Source organism: Pogona vitticeps, chromosome 9 (assembly GCF_051106095.1).
Source record: "Pogona vitticeps strain Pit_001003342236 chromosome 9, PviZW2.1, whole genome shotgun sequence".
NCBI lineage: Eukaryota > Metazoa > Chordata > Lepidosauria > Squamata > Agamidae > Pogona > Pogona vitticeps.
In genome coordinates, this window is record NC_135791.1 from 3,377,998 (window position 1) to 3,397,171 (window position 19,174).

The 19,174-nt window shown below is 42.7% G+C and overlaps 1 protein-coding gene across 3 annotated transcripts in view; it reads left to right on the top strand.

Moving 5' to 3' along the window:
* LOC110087295 (protein argonaute-3) overlaps positions 1–15,942 on the top strand; it is a 31,570-nt gene extending 15,628 nt beyond the window's left edge. For 2 of the 3 annotated variants that reach the window (XM_020808856.3, XM_020808858.3), the window contains exons 6-19: positions 682–816; positions 2,039–2,126; positions 2,241–2,388; positions 3,407–3,526; positions 4,011–4,133; positions 4,343–4,476; positions 5,860–6,044; positions 6,254–6,413; positions 7,405–7,495; positions 8,946–9,140; positions 9,742–9,876; positions 11,474–11,575; positions 12,523–12,722; positions 13,757–15,942. In XM_020808856.3, the coding sequence (XP_020664515.1) occupies positions 682–816; positions 2,039–2,126; positions 2,241–2,388; positions 3,407–3,526; positions 4,011–4,133; positions 4,343–4,476; positions 5,860–6,044; positions 6,254–6,413; positions 7,405–7,495; positions 8,946–9,140; positions 9,742–9,876; positions 11,474–11,575; positions 12,523–12,722; positions 13,757–13,865 (1,925 nt within the window). In that variant the 3' untranslated portion in view covers positions 13,866–15,942. Of the gene's footprint in view, positions 1–681; positions 817–2,038; positions 2,127–2,240; positions 2,389–3,406; positions 3,527–4,010; positions 4,134–4,342; positions 4,477–5,859; positions 6,045–6,253; positions 6,414–7,404; positions 7,496–8,945; positions 9,141–9,741; positions 9,877–11,473; positions 11,576–12,254; positions 12,438–12,522; positions 12,723–13,756 lie in introns of those variants that run through there. The other variant, XM_078380065.1, reaches the window with a different exon arrangement.
* Positions 15,943–19,174: the final 3,232 nt, after the last annotated feature.

Below are 19,174 nucleotides of genomic sequence, written 5' to 3' on the forward strand. Positions count from 1 at the left end.
GTTTAAACTTTTCTGGGTACCTGGTAAGTCATTGTTAGAACACTGGATTAACAGGTTTGCTGAATTGCTTGCTTGTAGAATCTGAATAGGTTGTGTGGTGTGTTAGAGTAGACCGTTGGCCAACAGGCAAACAAAGACATTTGCATGGTAATGAATATGTTTCTGCATGTTGGGTGCCCTTTGCCTCCCAGGGAGAAACTGAACAAAGCTAAATCTAATTGGAACTGGAGTTAATCATATTTTATTGAATGTATATTTGTCCTTATTTGGCATAGCTTGTGCTAAAAGTATATTGTTTTGCACAGTTCTGTTTTTACTTCTCTCATGGAGAGAGTTGATGAGTTGTGTGCTGGAGGTTTCACACAATCTGGAAATATTATTGGACATTTTTGAAAACTGATGGTCAAAAACATTTTTTAAAATTAAACTAAAAGCTGAGGAACCAGGAAGCTGTATTTTGTCCCTGAATTCATGAAAACATGGAGTCAAATTTAAATCCGGAGTGTGGGATAGAAGAGTGTTCCCAAACTTAACAAAATTTCAGGTTAGCTTTGAAAACCCATTTGCAGAATTGACTGTTGCGTGATGTAGACCATTTTTAGTTTTCAAAAAGGTAGCTTTTCTCTCAAAAGCCTTGGCAACCTGCATTTTCTTAACTGTTTTTTTTACATTTTCTCTTAGTTTCTGCCACTGCCTTCTACAAAGCACAACCTGTAATTCAGTTCATGTGTGAAGTTCTTGATATTCACAACATTGATGAGCAGCCACGGCCTCTAACTGATTCTCACCGGGTAAAATTCACCAAAGAGATAAAAGGTGAGTAGAAAAGAGCCCTCAGCCAGATAGAATAGCGCGCACGTCTTGCTTTTAGAAGCTTTTTCTCTTCTTGTGCTGAATCATCCTGAATCTCAGAGGAGTGCTAGTTAAAACTGCCTACCACAATGCTTCATTTTTTGTACCACATATGTATCTGTATCTGTAGAATAGATACTCTGGGAATGAATTTGAATTTTTGAAAATTTTCACCTCAACCCATGTGAGGCATTCTGCAATGCCTCACATTGAATAAATGTTCCCAAAAGATTCCGTAGTCTGAGGCAGAAATGAGCGAGCTCAAGGGACTGTTTAAGTTAAACCATTGTTCCTGGAAGCTTCCAAAGAGCAGAAATAAGCCTTTTTTTTCCTTTTGCATCTTTGTTTCATTAGCTAATTTATCTCAGTATTGCCACTCCTTACCTCTAATGTTCTCTTCCTGTTCCTTCGATTCTGGTTCCTGACAAGAACAAGTTCCATAGTTTGCAAGCTAATCTGCATAGATTATAGTGAAAGCATACTTTTATTTGGCATGTAACACAATCTCTTTGTATTCACTTTTAATTTATTTATTTTTATTTATTTAACTTATATGCCGCCCACACTACCCAAAGGTCTTTGGGCGGCTTAGAGCAATTTAACTACAGTAAAAAAGATAAAATAATTAAAATATATACTCTAAAAATTGCCATCATCAAGACCCACAGTTGATATTATGTTAGTTAAAAGCCTTCTGGAACAGGAAGTTTTTGACCTCGTGCCGAAATGTCATCAGCATAGGCACCAGATGAATCTCCCTTGGGAGGAGGGCGTTCCATAGTCTGGGGGCAGCTGCCGAAAAGGCCCTTTGTCTGCAAGCCGTCCCTCTTACCTTCTTGAGGGACGGCTCTTTCAAAAGGGCCCCCTGGCTAGGTCTTACTGCCCAGTAGGTTCATATGGAAGGAGGCGGTCCTTCAGGTATTCAGGGCCCTAGCAAAACAAGCCATAGAGTTGATTAGCTACACCTGAAATATCATTTGGACCATTTTTATTAGTTTTGTGGTGTGTAGTGTAACATCTACACACACACATTTTTCTGAAGGAAAAAATAAATTTTGTTATTGCATATACTTTGTTTATAGGAATTTTTTTTTTAGTCCTACTGTTTTTGTCTCAATTGCACAGCCTCTATGGATCTAGCCCTTCTTTTCTGTCAATGTTACTTTCGCCTTTTGTTTTCACACAGGTCTGAAGGTTGAAGTGACTCACTGTGGAACAATGAGACGGAAGTACCGTGTCTGTAATGTGACGAGGAGACCAGCTAGTCATCAAACGTAAGGGGTCATTTGAAATTAGAAGCGTTGGCTGTAGTAATGAAGGTGTAGAAGAAAAGAACACCACAGAAGCTCTTGCTTCTGTTTTGATTTACTTATACATTGTCTTTTCAGTTTCCCGTTGCAGTTAGAAAATGGCCAGACTGTGGAGAGAACCGTAGCACAGTACTTCAGAGAGAAGTACAGCCTGCAACTGAAATACCCTCACCTTCCTTGCCTGCAAGTGGGCCAGGAGCAGAAACACACCTACCTGCCTCTTGAAGTAATTTATACCTGACCTCCTTCTGTTACTCTTTTTTTTTTCCATGTGCACCAAACAGTACTGAGCCTTTCAGCTTTTATTTTCTTCTCCTTTTTCTTCGTCTTCTTTTAGCCCAGAAGATTTTATAAAACCTTTGATAATCATTCTTTGCTTGGAAACATTCAAGCTTCGTATATGCTTTGAAAAACAGATCTCTCCATATGTTTGTGTGTATCTCTGTTCTTTGTGCATCTGATGAAGTGAACTCAGGTCCACAAAAGCTTACACCAAGAAGGATGTGTTAATCAGTGAGGAGTATAAAACACTTGTGAATACTAATAAAAATGATGATGATGATAATAATGAATAGGGATCTTGCTGGGGAGGTACACACGTAGGAGAAGGCTGCTGCTAATTGATGAAGTGCTGGTCACGTGTCAGTTTCAGATCCAGTCATGAAGCTGGCCCATGCCTTGCCCATTGGCAATTAGCTGCACTTAGCCATGGCACCTTCTGTGGGTCTTTCTGTATGTACATAAATATTGAATAGGATTTTGGTCTTTACATTTTTACCCGTTGGTTCTCTGAAAAGCCTGAGGTGTTTGACAGACATTTCCAGAACATCCACTTGAAGCAGTGTGAAACGCAAATGGCCATGTGGACATTGTTCTGTAATGACTGTGTTCCCAAGGGCTTTTCCACACTGATTTGAGAAATAGTGCCTATAGGACTCCCATAACTTATATAAGATTTTGCAGTGCAGCTCATGCCAGATAGTAGTCAGGCTTATAGGACATAACTATTTTCCATGTTCAGTTGGAGCACTTACCCATTAGAATGTGCCCTATAAAGAATGAAATCTAGATCTCTTGCACTAATGGCTCTTTTCTGTGCATATGTTTCCAGTGTTGTAACTGGACCTTTTAGCACGACACAAGCTAGATTCATTTAGTTCACAAATCCACTGCATACAGAAGCATGGCTCCGCAGTGAAAGAAGAAATCTGTATTGTTTGAGTGACGCGTCATATTTGTTACAGGTTTGTAATATCGTGGCAGGCCAGCGATGCATCAAGAAGTTAACAGACAATCAGACATCAACTATGATCAAAGCAACTGCGAGATCAGCTCCGGATCGACAGGAAGAAATCAGCAGGCTGGTTAGTTTATTCCTGAATTAGAAAAGGGTTTTGTCAAGTAACCTCGAAGGACCAAAATTTATATTTCCCATTAGATTTTTAATTAATTAATTATTTTGCCTTAGATGCCTTAGTCTGTGGTTTAGATATCTCTAACTCCTACATTAATGGGATATCTGAATTTGGAAGCACTTGGGTATGTTCTCTTGCAGGGAAAATCAGATCTCTTTGGAGCCCAGTAAAAGATGTTTGCTTTCTTTTTGTAATCGTAGTCTAGGAAATAGGCATCGCTGAGCTGTCTGGGCCTTGTTACAAGTGCTCAGTCTTATATATGAACATGTGGAGAGTGAAATAGTAAAAATGTGACAAGGGATTCCTAGGTGAATATAATGTTGACTTCTGGCTTAAAGTGGTAACACCTGTATTAGATCTTCTGTAGCTGCAAATTCCTCTATTCAACAAGGCTGGTTTTTTTCTTCTTCCTTTTTAAAAAAATATATCCCAGGTGAGAAGTGCAAATTACGATGCAGACCCATTTGTTCAGGAATTTCAGTTTAAAGTCCGTGATGAAATGGCTCACGTGACCGGCCGTGTGCTCCCAGCTCCCATGCTACAGTACGGAGGGCGGGTAAGGCACCCTTGTTTGTTTCTATCTTGGTGCAGTGTTAGATGAGCTTGTAAATTTGGCTCCTCTTGATGAACAGCTCTGCCTTGGTGTAATTGTCTGGGCTTATACTTCTGTGGGATAACCTACTGATGCAGAGGGTGTGGGTTTCCCATGTGTGGATCACTGTATGGTTTTTGATTCAAAATCTGATTCTTTTTTAAATTCCTCAGAATCGGACAGTGGCGACACCCAGCCATGGTGTGTGGGATATGCGAGGGAAGCAGTTCCATACCGGTGTGGAAATCAAGATGTGGGCCATTGCTTGCTTTGCTACGCAGAGACAATGCCGTGAAGAAATATTAAAGTAAGCCAGGTGTTAAGACAGTGAGTTTTTCTCCTCATCTTGTGTGTTTCTCATGGCGTTGCTGATCACAGACTGGAAAAAACTGGGGGTGGGGGAAGAGTGTGAGTTCTGTGCTTTGTTTGCTACCCAAAGTTGTTTCCCTTCTGATAGTCCATTTTGCCTGTTTCCATTGTTTATTCCTGAAGTTCTCTGGGTCATTTTCCAGACATGATTACAATTCAGACAGGTACAGCAAAGAGTTCTCAAGGCCTTTCACTGACATATCTCTGTCCTCTTGAGTTCTTGACTGCAGGTGTAAGATGCTACACATATGTTAAATGGTTGATCCCTGATACCTGCCCAAGGGTATGGGCCATGTGACAACATGTTACATAAGAACATAACAATATCCCTGTTGGATTAGGCCAGAGGCCCATCTAGTCCAGCTTCCTGTATCTCACAGTGGCCCCACCAAATGCCTCTGGGAGCACACAACTAGATACCTGTTTCCTGATCCCACTTCCCTGCATCTGGCATGTTGCATCACCCTAGCCCTTCCTCTTGATTGGGCATATCAACTAGCCTTCTCTATGGTTAGGTCTCAGTGGCATTGCTAACCAGGGTGAATGGCAGCTTGTGATCACCTTTCATTGGCATTTGAAGCCTCAGTTTGAGATTACTTCAAATTTTAGTTAAAATACGTCCTTGTGAGCATTAATTATACTTGCAATAAATAAATAATAGCAAAAATGCCTTACTTATTTCATTGTCATCCAGAAGAGCTTGTACTAAAATTAATTTATTAGTGTTACAGATGCCAGTGTACTCTTTTTGCTAAAACAGACTCGGGATTCCCAGTGTGGTGTAGTGGATAGAGTGAGGGACCAGGACTCTGGAGACCATGGTTCAAATCCCCGCTCAGCCAAGGAAACTCACTTGGGGGAGTAGAACTGGCAATACCACTCCTTAAATGTCCCATTTACCTTAAAAGTCCTATTAGGGTTGCTATAAATTGGTTCTGACTTGATGCCACAGAACACACAAAACAGACTGGCAAGTACATATTTTGGAAACTGTTGCAATAGCACTGCAATCCTGAGCCCAGATGAAAGCTGCAGACCAAGGAGTGAAGGATGTGATCTCTTAGTCCAGGGGTTCCCAACATTGGGTTACCCAGATGTTTTTGAGCTGCGACTCTCAGAAACCCCGGCCAGCACAATTAGTGGCGAAAGCTTCTGGTGAAGAACACCCCGGGGTTACCCAAGGTTGAGAATCACCGTGTTAGTCCCCAAGTCAAATATGCTGGAGGGTGGTGGGTGCATGTGTTTTAGGTCTGTTGGATGCAGAGGCTCTCAGCGTGGGTTGTCGTATTTCTCCCTCACAGTGATCTCATTTTGTTGCCAGGGGTTTTACAGACCAGCTGCGCAAAATCTCCAAGGACGCGGGGATGCCGATCCAGGGCCAGCCGTGCTTCTGCAAATATGCACAAGGTGCGGACAGCGTGGAGCCCATGTTCCGGCATCTCAAGAACACCTATTCTGGGCTCCAGCTCATCATTGTTATTCTACCAGGGAAGACACCGGTGTATGGTAAATAATCAGAAAGCTGTATGTGACTTAAGTTTGTTCCAGATGTAGAAGAGGTAGCCATATTAGTCTATGCAAGCGGGCTGCTTTCTTCATGTCGGAAACGGCCTCCGAAAACGGTAGCCATAATTTAGATAAACCAGCAGGATGAGTTAGGATTGTCCCACCATGCACTCAAGTCGTTTTCCATCAATGCTTTTTTTTTTTCTCAGCGGAAGTGAAGCGTGTGGGGGACACCCTTTTGGGGATGGCCACGCAGTGCGTTCAAGTCAAGAATGTCATAAAAACATCTCCACAAACTCTATCAAACCTGTGCCTAAAGATAAATGTAAAACTGGGAGGAATCAACAATATCCTTGTACCTCATCAACGGTAAGAATGCCTTCTTCGCATTAAAATATTTCTCACCTTTTTTTTCAGGTTCCCCGTCATTCATCCATTGTGCCTTTTAGCCTTGCAGTTCTGTTGTTAAATGTCAGGCCGTGCTCATCCATGATTTTTTTGTGGCTGATAAAACAGAGCTGATGTGTATTATTGAGACCTGGCCAAGTGAGCTGTGTGGAGTCATCCTGACCTATTCGGTGCAGGGCCACCATAGTTTGTTTCTAGTCATTCTCCATCTCCATTTCTTAGGACGTCTTCTAGGATTTCATCTGGTATTGGGTCACACAAGACGATTCTGCTGCCCCTCCTGTTTCCTAGCAGCCTCCTTTTCAAGCTTGCCAAGATGATTTGAAGTGTCGTTTTTGAGGAACCTAGAACATTATTTCTGAGTGACTTCAGAAAAGGCTGCCCAGAGTACATACCGTATTTTTCCATGTATAAGACTATACTTTTGTCTAAAATTTTTAGAATAAAAATTGAGGGTCGTCTTATACATGGAAGTAAGCTGAGGAGAGAACCAAAAACAAGTGGAGGAGAAAGCAGGGATCAAAGCGATCCTGCAGTGCTTTGATCCCTTTCTCCCTACCCTTGCCAAGTCCCACTTAGATTTCCTAATTTTGGATTAGAAAAGTGGGGGGCGTCTTATACATGGGGGCGTCTTATACACGGGAAAATACGATAATTGTGACTCCCAGTGGTTCTATGTGAGCCTGGGTTTTGCATAGGGTCTGCCAAGGGCAGAGTCTTTACTATAAACTCTCCTTTCGTAGAGTTTCCACTACAAGTCAGAGTATTCCAAGAGGTCGCGTACAGGAATGTGGAGGTTGATTGTAGCCATGAAGACCTTTTAGGCTCTGTCAGGACATGGCAGGAGTGTTTTCTTATCTTCCAGAACACGAGGTGAATAATCGCAGGACCTACTGAGCAGTGAGGTAGACAAATACTGAGGTTGAGGTTGACTTGTCCCTTTTTTTTAAAGACCGTCTGTGTTCCAACAACCAGTGATATTCTTGGGAGCAGATGTTACCCATCCGCCCGCTGGGGATGGAAAGAAGCCCTCCATTGCTGCTGTAAGTTGCATGGATATTACTGTGCTTGTTTTCTGTCAAAATGCTTGGCTGAGGGAGCGGGGAGAGGGACATGCTTTGGGAGGTTAGACTTCCTTAACTAGGTCCCTGACTCTTGCCTCAGTCATTCTTCCTTTCCAGTTGGTCTCCGGATGTTGTATCTATTCCCTGATATAAAAAGATGTCCAGAGTGGTTTAGGCTGAAGAGGTGCATTGGTGTTATTATGAACCAGCTGGGTTTATTCAGCACGCCCAGTGTTTGCACAGGCTCCGCCTTCCCTCTTCGTGGGTGGATTTCAAGCAGAACAGTTTCTGACAACAGAAGGAAGGTTGGAAACTCTGTGTCAGAAAAGGGGATTCTCTGGAGTCCTGCACCTTCTGGTTTGACACTGCAAAAGGGGGTGGTGTGTCACTGAGCATTAGAAGGTTTGAGAGCAAGGCAGTTTGGCCATGGTTGGATAGCTTATCAGCACCCAAAGGTCCTTGCACACCCTTCATTTTTTCAGTTCTTGAAATCTGGGTCACTGAAAGGCAGAATGGATTTAAAAAAAAATTTTAAAGTTAAACCCATTTTTCAATTAATGGCCAAAATTCTGTTGCTTTGCATAGTGCATTGCAAGTAGAGCAGTGGGGTTTCAGCACATCACCTCCTCTGTAAGGTCCACAAAACTGCTACACTGAGCAGCAGGATTTCAGCAGATAGAAACCAATGACAGGAACCTTTACCAACATCGTCATCATCAATGTGCAAGCGACCTCCTTTGATCGCACAACTCCCATTAGCCCATTCTTGGTCAGAGGATTGTAATTGGGTTGCTGACGGGTCCAACAAAATGGGCCTCAGCCCTACCAAGATCACTCACCCATGCATTAGTATCCCCAGTGCTGTGAGGTTAAGTGTTTACTGTGCCATAAGAGGGGATTAACTATCAAGGAGTGATAAAGGACAGCCCATTGAGTTTTTTTCTACAGAGGAAGTACATTGGCAAAAAGGGGGGAGGGAAGGCAAAAATAACACAACACTTTAAAAACTCACAATTTAATTTCACTGTGAATGTTTGTGGGTCAAAATCCACTTTCTTGTATTTTGTTGGAGTTTGATCCACAAAAGCCGACACTGAAATGAAACTGCAAGTCTTTGAAGTAGCACATTATTCTATCATTCTTTCACCAGCGTACTTAAAATAGGCAAACAGAAATTCTGTTTTGAAGATTCTAGCAAGTACATAGTATCTGTTAAGGTCTCTCACATAAATATACAACAATCCATTCTGAAAACAAGCCATAATATAAATGGTTTTCAACAGCCTGCAGTCATTTCTTTGTCACTTTCTAAAGGCTGAAATGATGCCCTTTACGATAGAACCGTATCTCTTTCCCTTGATGACAGGAGGCATTTTGTAAGCCTTATTCTTGTGGAATCACCGTCTTTGTGCCCTTTTCTTGTCTTTAGGTTGTAGGTAGCATGGATGCCCATCCAAGCAGGTACTGTGCCACAGTGAGAGTTCAAAAACCCCGCCAAGAGATCATCCAAGATTTGGCCTCCATGGTTAGAGAGCTTCTTATTCAGTTCTACAAGTCAACACGTTTCAAACCCACACGAATCATCTTCTACCGAGACGGAGTATCAGAAGGACAGTTTCGACAGGTCTTAATTACTTGCTTTGTATAATGTGTAGCTCATGTATTTGATCTTGAAAGGTCTTTGGAACAGCTAACGGGAAATGTAAAAATAGCATTGTGTAATAAAGCAGCCATAGTGTATGAGATAGCTACCTATCTTTTAGGAGCACACCTAATTTTGGGGTGGGGGGGGAGAAAGCCTGTGAAAACTCAGAACGGCCCCTTGGGCTGCTTTTTCAAAAAGGAGTTTCCCAGCATTTTCCTTTGTTTATTCCTTTATCCAGGGTAATATGACACCATTGGAAGACTTGGGCACCTCAGCCCTAACTATAGATGGTACTTGAATAAGCTAAAATGCATCCATCTGAATAATGAACTTTAGTGGACTGTGGATCTTATTTCCATCTGTTGTGGCAGTTATCTGTTTACTCCTGCTCTCAACAACATTTCTCTCTCTAACTGCTGATCCCTCTCTGATAACTGTACCTACTATGTTTGCTTATGGGCAGTAATGAAAACCATAGTTTGAGAATCCAAGTGTGGGCTTCTCAGAATGAAAACAATGTAAACATCTTGGCGTATTTGCTGTTTGAGAGTAAACTCACCCTTTTGCATCTGAATTATAGGTGTTGTATTATGAGCTGCTAGCAATCAGAGAGGCCTGTATCAGTCTGGAGAAGGACTACCAGCCGGGCATCACATATATTGTGGTTCAGAAGAGGCATCATACGAGGCTTTTCTGTGCTGACAGGACAGAAAGGGTAAGCTTTAGTCCCTTTGCAGTGGTGTTGCCTTCAAAGAGATGGCCGAAGAAAATATCCTTATCATTGTATTCTCAGAGGCTTTCATGGCCAGGATCCGATGGTTGTTGTAGGTTTTTCGGGCTGTTTGGCTGTGTTCTGGAGGTGGTTCTTTCTAACGTTTCGCCAATCTCTGTGGCTGACATCTTCCGAGGACAGGAGTTAGAGCTCCTGTTCTAACTCCTGTCCTCTGAAGGCTGAAAAACCTACAGTAACCATCATTATCACTCTTAGCCTTTAAAATGGCACCTTAGAGTTCTTGCAAAATCCTGCAGAATTCTGTGTACTGTAATCTCTACATGAGTGCAGGGAATAGGACCCAGGGAAAGAACCAGAGGCGGCCAGAAGGGTTGCACTTTGCCCACTTTTCCCCACATGCATCAACCCTGGTGGTGAAATGAATAAATCATCATCTCAGACCTTTCTCTCAGCACTCATACTTAGTCAAGTATGGTGGGTGTCTGTGGAAGAGTGAAGTTTTAATTACCAGCATTTTGGATTTGCATTGGCCTTCTTCCAGAAATGCAGTGTGTGGAATGTTGTTGGTACTTGCACATAAGGCTTGCCTAACTCTCTGTGGCTAAATGCTGCTAATCGACAAGGTGTCCTGTTAGATCTGGGTTGCGCAATCAACCTGGCTAATCACCTTATCCGTTAGCCAGAATTAGCAGCAGTAAATTGCCTAAACCTTGAGTGAACGCAGGATTGTGGCCATTGTGTTCTGGTAACAAACAAAGATGCTTTTTTATTTTGTCATGACTTTTTCAGGTAACATTATGCTTTCATACTTCTTTAATCCTCTGGCTTCACTTCAGCTTCAGCTTCACTTCACTTTTACATTGGTTTGTTGCTGTCAGGTTTCTTCTGTTTGAAAGTATTTTTTTTTATTTGAAAATGGTGTTTATTTTCTTTTGTTTTGTGGTACTTTTAGCATCTGTAAACAGTGTAGAAAACTTCATCATGAAGGGCACCCTACACTTTATATAAATAAAATAAATGAAAAGCTGTCTGATATAAAATGTAGAATATGCTCATTAAACTCCATATAACCTTTTAAATGTTTTCTAAAAATATAGTTACAGTTCATTTTAACAGTTTATAGCCTATCCTTTAATAAAACTGCCAGAACAGCATTGTTTATATGGATAGTAAGCTTGCATTGTTGACAATTGAAAATGATGTTTCTGTGTTAACTGATGGCCAATGATCTGCTAAAGGAGCCTCGTGGCACAATGGTTAAACTGCAGTACTGCAGCCAAAACTCTACTCACTCCCAGGTTTAGTCCCAGGTAGCCACCTCAAGGTACACTCAGCCGTCCATCCTTCTAAAGTCAGTAAACTGAGTACCCAGGTTGCTGGGGAGGGAGGTATAGAAGCAGCACCCTTTAAGTGTAATATAAGGATTACATCTAATTTTTCTCTTAAATAGAGAAGTGAATTCACAACATTGGTGCAAATGGAAGTAATTTTTGCTGCACCTTTTTTCATTTCTAAGAATTGTTATAAGAATTTACATGCTAATCATTTTTACTTTTTTTTACTTTTCTTTTCTCATTAGGTTGGAAGAAGTGGGAACATCCCAGCTGGAACAACAGTAGATACAGATATAACACATCCTTACGAATTTGATTTTTATCTCTGTAGCCATGCAGGAATACAGGTAAGGAACAAAACACATAGCTTCAGCTCCTGATCTTTAGCACCACTTAGTGACACTGCCCCCGGTGGGAGTGGAAAGCCTACACTCCTTGAACTACCCAGGCTAAAAAGACAAGCAGGCAAGACCTGCTTTAAGCCGTTCAGCAGGAAACTTCCTCAGTCCATCCATTTGCAGCTTCAGCTTATGCTTTGGCATTTATTTGTGTCCCATTTTGCTGCTGCAGGAAAAAAACAAAAAACAAATAGCAGCCAGTATGGTTGCATTTTCTAAACTGAAGTCAGCTGGTGTCGGGCCCCCATGAAGAAAAGCAAGGGTGGTCATTTCCAGTGCATCTCTGTGGTCTCTGTGAATCAACACATTGGGGTTTCCTCTACAGAGCAGTCACTTTTTTCTGTTCTTGTATGGCATCCTTACAAGCCAGTAGTTGAGCTTGTCCGTCACCCAAATCCACAGAGACCCCAAAGGAGGAGGTCGGGTTACTTACCTGTGACTGTAGTTTTCTGAGGAGTCATCTGTAAATTCACACATCCCACTCATCCTTCTCTCAGCCAGCCACGCTAGTTCACATTTCAATCAGCCGGGAGCTGGAGGGACCGAGGATTAGCTACAGGGTGGGCATCAAGCTCAATGGGCAGAGTGTGGACAGACACACTTTTTAAGGCTCTCGAATGTTCCAAAGGTTTCTGCGCAGGTGCAGAGGAAACCCAAATGTGTGAATTCACAGATGGCCACTCGGAAGAACCACAGGGTCAGGTAAGTATCCTGTCCTTCTATACCTACTGAAACTAAAAATGGCTGGACGTCTGCTTTTACCGTTTGCTTCTTTTTCCCTTGCCTATTCCAACAAGCAGACGTCCTTGCTATAATGTTAGATTTTTATAAAAACAACAATGTGTAGTACCTATGTGGTGAATTGGTCCTTTGGGCCTCCTGTTGCGTTCCCGTAGGGTACCAGCCGTCCCTCCCATTATCACGTCTTGTGGGATGATAACTGTTTTACTGCGGATGAACTTCAGCTGCTAACTTACCAGCTCTGCCACACCTATGTACGCTGCACGCGGTCCGTGTCTATCCCTGCACCAGCTTATTATGCTCACCTGGTGGCGTTCAGAGCAAGATACCACCTCGTGGACAAGGAACATGACAGGTGAGGATTGCGTCAGTGACCGCCGTGCCGTGGTCGGGCACGAGAGCCATCTGGGTGGCTTGCTTTGAGGTCTGGGCATGAAAACCCAGAGGGTTGACCTTCTTGTGAGATTATTGAGCATGCATGTCTTCCCCTGTGCGGTGTTGCCTCCTGGCCTCCTCCTACTTTCTGAAAAGTAATTAGCAGCCCCATATATGTGTCTTCCGTCTTTAACCCCCCCCCCCCCTTTAGCCTACAGTATTCATAAACTCTGAAGCCCATTGTGATTTCAAAGGTTATCCTGTTTAGGCATTTTTCTGCTCCTTTAAGAAGAACAGTGTCTGCAAAAGGGGGGGAGGGGCCGCTTGTCCCCAGTGCTCGTATTTATTATTTTAATGTAGATAGAAAGACAAATTATGTATTAGCAGCCCTGGGCACTCTAGGGAAGGGAGTGTGAGTGCATCCATGTACAGATCTGCATGTGACATAGAGACCAGCTGTAGAATCCACCCTCCGGGGCACCACACTCTCCCTTTCTCCCCCTTCCCAAGCAGCAAACCATTACGTGGACGTGGTTCAAAGTGGGCAGAGCGGAAGCCGCTGAAACGCTGGTGATGTGACGCTCATTGCTCGGAGCCAGTTTGAATTCTCATTTGCAAAAGCCATCATTTGCTTTAAAATTAGAATTGAGGCTCAGTCATGGCACACCAGAGTTTCCTACAATGATAATACGCATGTCTTTCGTCAGCCTGCACCAGGTCTCTGCGGAGGTGTCGTGGGAAGCCTTCAACATTATACATGTTGTATTCGTGAAGGCTTTCGTGGCCATTATACATGTTGTTGTTTAGCCGTTAAGTCATGTCCGACTCTTTGTGACCCCATGGACCAGAGCACGCCAGGCCCTCCCGTCTTCCACGGCCTCCCGGAGTTGGGTCAAATTCATGTTGGTCGCTTCGATGACCCTGTCCAACCCATCTTGTTCTCTGTCGTCCCCTTCTCCTCCTCAGCTGTCAGGAGGTTTGCTAAGACACTTCTCTCTGTTTTAACCCTTGCAGTGCCGAAGGAAGCCATGTTTCAGGACAGAGCAACGGAAGAGATCCTCAAGCGCTTGCGAAGGCTGTACAGATTCACCAAGACACCTTACGCACCATGTACTTTGCCTAATTGTAAACAAAACAAAAAAAATTCAGTGAGAGCGGAGCGTATTCACAAAAGGAAGGACTGCAGAATTAAGCCACATACAGTGTATGTTTCCATAGCGGTCAGTTCGTGGGGAGCGGGGGGGGGAATATCTCTGCCACTGGTGAAGCTGGGGTGGGGTGGGGGTGGTCGGCCTTATCCTTGCTTTGATGCAAGGAAGATTGTTTACTTCACCAAGAACACGGCACTTATTATGCAATATGAAACCAGCCAACTGCTTTCGAAGCAGCCTCCTATGGGTAGCGCTGCCCTCATTGTTATTGTCTCTTCCTTTTTGTCTGTTGGTATTTCTTCTGATAGTCAAACCCTTTTTTATGCCTTTACCTCAAGTTGCTCAGCAGCACAACTCTTTCTGCAAAAAAAAAAGGAAAGAAAGAAAAGCAAAAGCAAAAAAAAAAAGCGCAAAATTATTATTATGGTATTAAAGCTTACAGGAACAATCAGAAGTGATTGTTAAGTGGGGTGGGCACAGATGTTCGGGAAGGAAAATGTGCAAAAACATTTCTGTTTTATTTTTCACCCCTGTGGGTTGCAGACGGCTTCTGCTCCGTGGTCGTCGGCACTTGACTGTGACCGCCTCAAGTGTCTATTTGAGGGAACAGCCCCGGAGGATACTGTGTGGGAGAGGACATGGGTGGTTTGCTCACACAGACCACCCATCCCAATTTAGTCTATCTAGCTGCTACCCTTTGTGTCTGTCTTCATATTTTGGATTTGCTAGGTTCAAGTCTCTTTCTCTAACAAAACTAAATCATATGCTTTTATGCCAGCAGTTAGCGATGCAACCCAATGAATTTAATGCAGCTGCTGCTTTCTCCTTGTCTGGAAGGTCCAGCTAGTACCCATCTTGCGTGCTGTGCGTATATCTTCTGAGCTTCTCGTGCTGCCAGATTCCGCCATTTCACTGGGTGGCATGTCACCACTCAAATACTGATACTAAGAGTTGAGATTTCTCTTTTTTTTTTTAAAGACAGCACAGAGATTAGTTGACTTTCTGCCTTTCACTTTAAAGTGATAGCATATATCTATGTCTATATATACATGTACTTTGAGGTTTAGCTTTCTCTTTTATATTTATTAGAGTAATAATGCTTTAATTTAAATCTGTGTACTGGCAACATCAATTTTTTTAAAATGTTTAAAAGCAACTGTTTTGTTGAAACGAACTGACAACTTGTTTTTTTGCTATCTTTTAGTGCAATAAGCTGTTGCAAAGGAGAGAAACGGTTTGTTTCTGCTGTATACGAGCAGCAGTGTTTTTGCACCGCCTCTGAGTGAGAGAATGGATACGTCCGTGCACTTAAGAGGACAAAATTAGCCTTAATTTTGAAAGGAAAGTCTTGGGGGTTGGGGTGGGGGAGTCTTTTTAATCAAGAACCAAGAGCCCCTTCATGCTGCTAGCAGTCCAGTCTGCAAGCTTTAATACTGGCTTATAACCTAAGGTATTTGGCTCTGCCACTTCTTGGGGTTGGTGGGCATAGGTTTTTTTCCCTCCGGCACAGAGGATGTCTAGGTTTTTAATTCTGTCCAGATGAAACTGGGGCAAACGAGGAAAAGACCACAACGGTTAAAAAGCAATTTTGGATTGTCTAGACTTTCCTTTTGAAACTGAGCGCTTCATGTCATTTACCAATAAAGCTCAGAGGGCTGGGAATATTCTTAAAGAAGATCACTGAAATGTGAATCAGATCAATGGACCTCGTTTTGTTTCATTCCACTTTGAAGCTGAAGCAAAAGTGTTTTAACGAGACGTTGGAAAGTGAGCATGTTGACTCGGTAGCAGGGATTTGGGGTTGTTTTGCACTTTGTAAACACATGAACTGCATTTTGACTGCTTTATTTGCACTGGTTTTATAGTATATATGCAGAGAGGTTCCTATGGGCATTGTTCGTAAACCCAGCCCTGTTGAAATAAACCAACCATTCTCCACATGAAAACCACTGAATCGGTTGCAGCATCCTGCTTAACTCTGCGCTGTCTTTAAGCAAGCCACTGTTTGCCCTATTTTACTGTATTTTGAGCTGAAAAATCTGAGCCCATTTTGCTCCAGAAAACACAAGCCTTTGCTATTTCTCTTTTCTCCATCCCAGCCTATCCCCACCCGCCTGCCCCCCCCCAAAAAACACAAAGTACTGCCTTCTATACAGTGGTACCTCGACTTACAAACTTAATCCGTATTGGAACGGCGTTTGTACGTCGAAAATTTCATAAGTTGAGGCAAGATTTCCCACAGGAATACATTGAAAACCATTTCAATGTTTTTCGTTCATATGTCGAGGTGCTGTTCGTAAGTAGAGCCTTTAGTTCCCATAGGAACTAATGCAAAGCTGGTTCATCCGTCCTCTACCACTAGGGGGAGAATTTTTTTTTACTTTTTTTCTTCTTTTGACCTAAGATGAACTTAGGTCAAAAAAAGGGCAGGAAAGGTTTTTTCATTCATAAGTCGAGTCTCCGTTCGCAAGTCGAAGCAACATTTTGTGAACGGAGCCGTTTGTAACTCGAAACGTTCACAAGTGGAGATGTTCGTAAGTCGAGGTACTACTGTACACTTTCTTGCGCAGGCATGCGCTGCTGCTCATAGGGTCTCTGAGTGCTTTAGTGTAGCAAAGTTTACTCTCGGTTTCAGTCAAATTATGGTACAGTGCTTTTTGAAGCCTTTGCAGAGCAAGAATCAAGGTGCACTTAAAAGAACTACAGCGAGGAAATCACTTTCTTTTGCTGGGAGGTAGGATATTAAATGAAAGAAAACTGTGGTTCTCTTGACACTCCAGGGCATTTACCTTGGCTTTTCTTGCATTAAATGGCTGCAGGAAATCCAGAATAGAGAATAATGAATGAATTCAGACCTCACCCCTTTGTCCGTCATCCCTTTATGTCAAAACAACATGCACTTCTTGTTGTCTGTCCAGTCAGCCCGCTGCACCTCCCTTGAAGCTTAGGTCAGGTTTTTCAGTACTAACATGAATGCACATTGTAGAGTTGTTGCAGTTATTCTCGAAGAGGCATGGGTGGTTTTATTTTCTTCCAAGCCACTGACATTTCTAGAGGTTCTAGTGGGCATCCTCACGCCCAAAGCACTTCCTAATTTGACCCCCACCCTTTTCAGATGTTTACATCAGGGCACACAATCCCATTTATTTCCTGCCTGCCTCAGCCCTCCAGAAGGTTGGCTCAGAAAGCCCAGCCTTCTCTGTTACGTTCAGCATTCTCATCCACAGCGCAAGCAAACCCAGTTTAAAGCTCGTTGGAGAAGCACTTCTCTAAACATGAGTTCAAAGCGTTAGTTTTCATGTGGAGAGTAGTTGGTCACTTTAAAAAACAAAAAAAACTGAACATATTCTACTTTGGAAGCTGTTCTTCATAAAGTGCCGATAAAACATTGTAATACAATATCAACTTACCTGGCATTGAGGGCCACACTTCTTACAATACTGTAGCTGCTATATTTATTTAAATGGAAGGTGAACCATTACTGCACTAGGGGCAGGTCATCAGGCTTCTTTTTAAGATGTGGTATTCCGGCTTCGGTTTTGTTTCAAAAGCAATTTAATCGTGTGATGTAACAACGGGTGCTGTTTTAACCAAGGTTATGAAATAGCCAGGGACTCTTCCTTTGTGTGTGTTTTTTTTTTTTAAAAAAAAGAGATATATTTTGATGTTTGCAGTGGATAAAGGGGATGGGGGTAAAATAAATGGTACCTCATCTGTGGTGGCAGTTTCCAGTATATATTTCACAGGAGTATATGGACTTTTATTTTTGTACATGCTGTTAGTTTAAAAAAAAGAAAGAAAGAATACGCTTTCTTGAATTTAATGTTCTTTCCTGGCCTTCTCTGTCCAGCTTGGCCTTGATTTTAGTATGCGTGTTCCTGCCTAAAACGGTGACTCTTTTTATCCAACTCTTCCCGGATCCCACTTGTGCTTGCAAGTGCCACTGTCTCTTTCCCCCAAGCTTGGCTTACTCGAGAGGTGCTTGGCGTTGCCGAGAGTCCGGTTCCGGAAGCGATACATCTCTGGTGCATTGTGGTCTGCCAAAGGGGGAGAGCGGCTTTCCCCTGGTGCCATAGGGCTTGCGATCTGTCAGGCACAACCTCCATTCCTTTCAACAAGACTTGTGTGAGCAACGATCCTTCCTACTCTTTGATGGCTAGCAATAGTAAATTCATGGCAACCTTATGGGCCAGGCTTGTGGAGGCGCTCGGCGGCAGCAGCTCTGTCAAGAGGTGCACTTTTAAAGGTTCCAGTCCTCAAGGTTCATCCTGTGGGAGCTTTTCAGGTTGTGTTTTTATGTCTTTTCAAACCATGGTGTTTCAATTCAGAAGAAGGAGGAGAACCAAACCTCCAGGAGTGTTTAAGTGAATCGTGTTCAAAACCCACAGCGAGGCTCTTTCTCAAAGCTTTAGTTTGGGAGGCTTCTCCCAGTAGCACCCCCCAAACAGCAAGCTGCATTCCCAGCAGTGTCCGTCTGCTCCAAGACACCCTGAATTTAGGAATCAAGTTGTGGGTAAACATATGGGCAGCAACACTCTGAAAGCTTACAATATTTTCTACTTTAAAAAAAAAGAGCTTTACTGAATGAAGTTTAAAAAAAAAGGAACAGAGAGGAAATTACTTTTCCAAGCCTTTGTAAAACTGATCCAAAAATCCACCTAGCACATTACCCAGACTAGCTTCCTTTCCAGGCATGTTACTGGAAAATTGGCATTAAAAGGGGATGGTTTACTTGTGTCCCTGAGTGATGGAGACAGATCTACATTTTTCTCATTTTTCACTGAAGTCCAGTTCACACCTGCGTGCTGATTGTTTGATTGATGCAACATCAGGCCATGGTTTGCATGTGTTATCAGTCGTTGTCACAAGTTAAACACCAGGCAGATTTTTCTCTGCTGTTTCTAGTACAGCAAAGTCTCAGAAAAGCAGTTTGCAGGTTGTCCTGCGATGGAGACGAAACATAGGTTGAGCCCTTAAAACCTGTTTGTAAAATTGAACAATTCACTCCAGGCTTATTTGCAAGCATTCTGGTACTTATTTGTAAATAATTACATTTGCAGGGATTTTGATTCTGCTGTCTTGAGAGATGAGATGGTTAAGAGACAGAAAACTCCATTGTGGTTTCTGTGCAGATTGTCTTTAATTTTAATTTTGTTGCCTCTAATGGTTTAAATAGCCTTTAGGGTCTGGGTTTTGGATGAGAAAGCGGACCGAGGGATGGGAAAAGCTACTCTTTGAAAATGGAGCTGAATATCAGGAGGTAAGAGATGATTAATGGAGA